The sequence below is a fragment of the Apium graveolens genome, unplaced genomic scaffold (assembly GCF_009905375.1).
Source record: "Apium graveolens cultivar Ventura unplaced genomic scaffold, ASM990537v1 ctg8111, whole genome shotgun sequence".
Lineage (NCBI taxonomy): Eukaryota > Viridiplantae > Streptophyta > Magnoliopsida > Apiales > Apiaceae > Apium > Apium graveolens.
In genome coordinates this window covers 43,082-47,496 of record NW_027420894.1, presented here as the reverse complement: position 1 = coordinate 47,496, position 4,415 = coordinate 43,082, and the positions used below count along the sequence as shown (strand labels likewise).

General features: G+C 31.0%; 1 protein-coding gene across 1 annotated transcript; it reads left to right on the top strand.

Annotated features, from left to right (window-relative positions):
- Positions 1-3,148: 3,148 nt before the first annotated feature.
- On the top strand, positions 3,149-4,174 carry LOC141704668 (uncharacterized). Its single transcript, XM_074507868.1, has one exon. It carries the CDS (start codon positions 3,149-3,151, stop codon positions 4,172-4,174), a length of 1,026 nt encoding a protein of 341 aa, XP_074363969.1.
- Positions 4,175-4,415: the final 241 nt, after the last annotated feature.

Below are 4,415 nucleotides of genomic sequence, written 5' to 3'. Positions count from 1 at the left end.
AATTAATATGCATTTCTATTTCTATGAATACAACTGTTAACAAAGGAAATTTATATAATCTAAGGATTGTTCATGAAACATCATCATCTTAAAAAATTAATTTCAATATAATGATGTAGCATGAACATTCTCAAATTATATGGATTTGATAAACTATAACAAATTTTTGTTTTCAAATTTGAATATTTTTACATTATCATTATATGAGAGGTCCTTTTACTATCATTCTATACAAGAATCTATAAACAAGGACACTCTTTGATTTGTAATTTGTATATGAGGACCATAGATTATGCAGGTATTTATAGTAGAATACAGGGATATGAAAAAATAAGTCAATAATATTACCAATGATTTCAAAGTATAACATATGTTTACAGCTGGATAACATCCACCAAATACAAATTTCATAAATACTCATTTAATTTATGATATCTGTATACAGCTGGAAAAATACAATTTTTTACATATATTTATATATAATATAGTTGGACTTTTTTGTTGGGCTTTAATGTGAGTTTGTGGGCTTCGCTATTTGTTTGTCCTTGTTGGTTGGCTCGATCTGCAAATGTGGAGTCTATGTGTTGGACATAGTCAATGTATTCATGGAATCTTTTTAGGTGTTTATCAGTTACCTTTGAATAATGAGTTGTAATAGGAAGTTAGTTGCCATGTTCTTTTAGTTTGTATGTAGCTAAGTCATTTGTTTCTGTTTATGTTTTTCATATATATGTACTTAGCACTCATATAATAAAAGTTAACACTTAGCATACATTGTGTATTTTCCCAGTTATTTGATTAAACTCTAACAAGTTTGATTGAACTGTATTCACTTATTCACACCAATTTTTGTTATGACCATAATATGAAAGACACATTTTTTATTAAAAATATGCAATTTTAATTGATGAGAGGTATTTACATATTTAAAAAAAAATTATTTGAATACAATGCACAATGCACAATATAATTTTTTTAATGTTATGTACAATGTAACTTAACTACAATATAAACCAAACATTTTTAAATATTATGTAATTTTGGATAGTAAGAGATAGTATATCCAAAAATCAATTGTTTTAGGAGTAAGGGGCACATTTTTTTTACAAAAAGGATAAGGACAAATATTAAATAAGTAGTAATATATGAATATGTATATTTATCCATAATATATTTTTAAAGTGAAAAAATGATTTTTAGATTATTAACATATATGCATACCCATGATTTGTTGGTGGTTCACCAAAAGGACACATGAGTTATTTTGAAACTGGACTATAAGTGTCCCTAATGAAAGGGTAATTGACTAATTGTTAATTGGCACAATAAAATATTATTTTAATCTCTTTAGAAATAAATTGAATTGTCCTTCAAGTTTGCAAAGTTGTTTAATTAAAACTTGAATATCTTTTAATTCTCAATAAATTAAGATTTGAATGTTATTTAATCTTATATTTATGAGCGTGAAGCCACAAAATTTAACTGCATCAACTCACCAATGCCAAATTTTTTACAGAAGGTGTAGACACATGCCTTGAATAAATGGATGCTCTCTAACATTTTGAAGGCCGATCAATTAATGATATTATAAATATTTACTTATCAAGCTTCTTTAGCTTTTGTATGAGCTATATTAAGATTTGATCAATCAATGATATTATAACTATTTACTTGTCAAGCTTCTTTGGCTTCTTTACGAGCTAGATTTTAGTAATCATTGCCAATTTGCTATTATTTACTTTAAAGATTACCCTGATAAAGCCTTTCATTATTTCTTCTATTAGCTTTTTTATAAAACTTAACACATAATTAATATAACATATATTTTACTAATTAGAAAATCAAATAAATATATCTGAGTATTAAAGTGTGGCCATGTTTTTTAATGGTCATATATATAGGGAAATAGTGATAACTTATGTAAGATTTTATGATGGCATTATTGTTTAATCACATAAACTTTATTGTGATTGTCGAGAGAATACAAAAATCTATACTGATATACGTGTAGTCTTCAAAATATCACTACAAGAGAATTAGGGTATTTTCAACCAATTAAATTTGACTGCACGTAAATTCTACTATATTCGGTCGAATTTAGTAGGTGCGGCTAAATTCGACCAACATTTGGTCGAATTTAGCGGCGGTCGAAATAACCCGGTCGAATTTACGGTTATTTTCGACTAACTTCTCTTTTCGGTCGAATTTAGCACGAGGGAAAAAAATGAGGGAACAATCCCTCCAAAAAAAATCCCGCGTAAAAAATTCGACCGAATTTGGTCGAATTTAATAAGTGGGATCGGCGGGAAAAATTGCCGCCCTTTAATTTAAAATTTTCAGTGGGCAGGGAATTTCCCTCTAAAATTTTTTTTGAATAATTTCTGCTATTTTCGACCAACAACAGTCGAAATAATATAAATTCAACTGATCTTGGTGGAACGGAGATAAATTCGACCGTAGGCGGTTGAATATTATATTTTCGACCTAAGGTAGTTGAATTTATATAAATTCAACTGACCTTGGTAGAACGGAGATAAATTCGACCGTAGGCGGTTGAATATTCCTAAATTCGACTACAGTGGGAAGCATTTATTGACATACTAAATTCAACCGTGTCTGGTGGAATTAAATCTTACTATATTCGACCAGCTGCGGTTGAATGTAAATAAATACAACTATAACTAGTAGCATAAATATAAATTCGACTGATTTTAGGGCGTTACTAAATTCGACCGCTTCTGGTGGAATTGACCCGTACTAAATTCGACTATTTCTGGTTGCAATTAACCCGTGCTCATTTCGGAAACCCTACCCCTTTCTCCATTCCAGTAGCCGTTTTCTCCATTGTTTCTCCCTCCATACTTTCTCCCCATTTCACTACTTTTTTTGGCTTTTCTACTAAAAATTACTTCTTCATGTGAGCATCTCAAATCTCAAATCATCAAGTAAGTGTAATTCTTTTACAGATTTTTGTTTTAAATAGTTTAATTGTGATAATCTTTATAAATTTGAGTAGATTAAATTTTTTTTCAAGAATAATGTGATTATTATTTGTTTATTTTTTGGTGACTAATATGGTATTTAATAATGAGATAATCTTAGTTTCCATAATTAAATTGGTAATTTATTTTTATTGATCATTTTGTAGATGACATCCGATCGTAGTTGGATTGGTCGTCATCGATTTAATGAGGCAAAATATTTAACGGAAGATTACAAAAATGGTGTGGATAATTTCATTAAATTTACTATTGAAAATCTTGATCCCGAAGACAACGGTCTTATAAGATGTCGGTGCAAAAATTGTGGTAATGAGTACTACAAGTATCCTAGTACCGTGAAAGTTGATTTGTATCGACATTGTATTATGCAATGGTATACTAGATGGGATTGTCATGGGGAAAAAGATGTGTTGCGCAATGATGTTGGAACGAGTTTTAGCAACACTAGCTACAGAGATGATGATATGTATGATGCACATGATGATGATTTTGAGGATTGCGAAGATTTTGATGAAGAACCGAATGCAAAAGCAAAAGAATTTAACGAGATGGTAAATACCGCTTCCGAACCAATATATCCAAATAATGCCAATTTTACAACATTGGAGTTTGTAATGGAGTTGCTTCGTTGGAAAAATAGGCATAATTGTAGTAATAATGGTTTTGATGACTTGTTACACCTCATTGGATTAGTATTCCCTCATGATCATAAGTTGCCTGAGAAGTACTACACTGTACGAAAGATGATTAGAGGATTGAACATGGAGTATGAAAAGATTGATGCTTGTGAGAATGATTGCATGTTATTCTACAAGGAACACAGTGAGAAGACCAAGTGTGATATATGCAAAAAAGACCGTTACAAAGTGCAAAAGGATCCTAAAAAACAGAAGATCTCGCGTAAGATCTTGCGTTATTTTCCTATTACCACGAGATTGCAGCGTTTATTCATGGCTGAGAAAACTGCAAAATGTATGAGATGGCATCATGATAGAGTTGTTGTTGAAGGTCAATTAAGTCACCCAGCAGATGGAGATGAATGGAAACAATTTTATCGTAGATTTACACGATTTTCAAAGAGATTAGAAATGTTAGACTCGGACTCTGTACTAATGGATTTGATCCCTTTCACGATGCTCATGCCAAGGAGTATACTGTATGGCCTGTGGTGATTGTTGTGTATAATCTTCCCCCCTCTATGTGTACTAAGGCTCCATACATGTTCATGCCTCTTCTTATTCCCGGACCAACGGATCCTATAAAAGACTTACATGTTTATCTTAGGCCGCTAATTGATGAGTTGAAATTATTGTGGCATACCGGGGTGGAAACATATGACATATATTCACGTACAAATTTATGATGAAGGCTGCACTTTTATAGACAATTAGTGACTTTCCTGCACTTGCCATA

What these genes read in the sequence shown, in the direction of transcription:
- LOC141704668 (XM_074507868.1), top strand. Translation starts at nt 3,149, where the DNA reads ATGACATCCGATCGTAGTTGGATTGGTCGTCATCGATTTAATGAGGCA.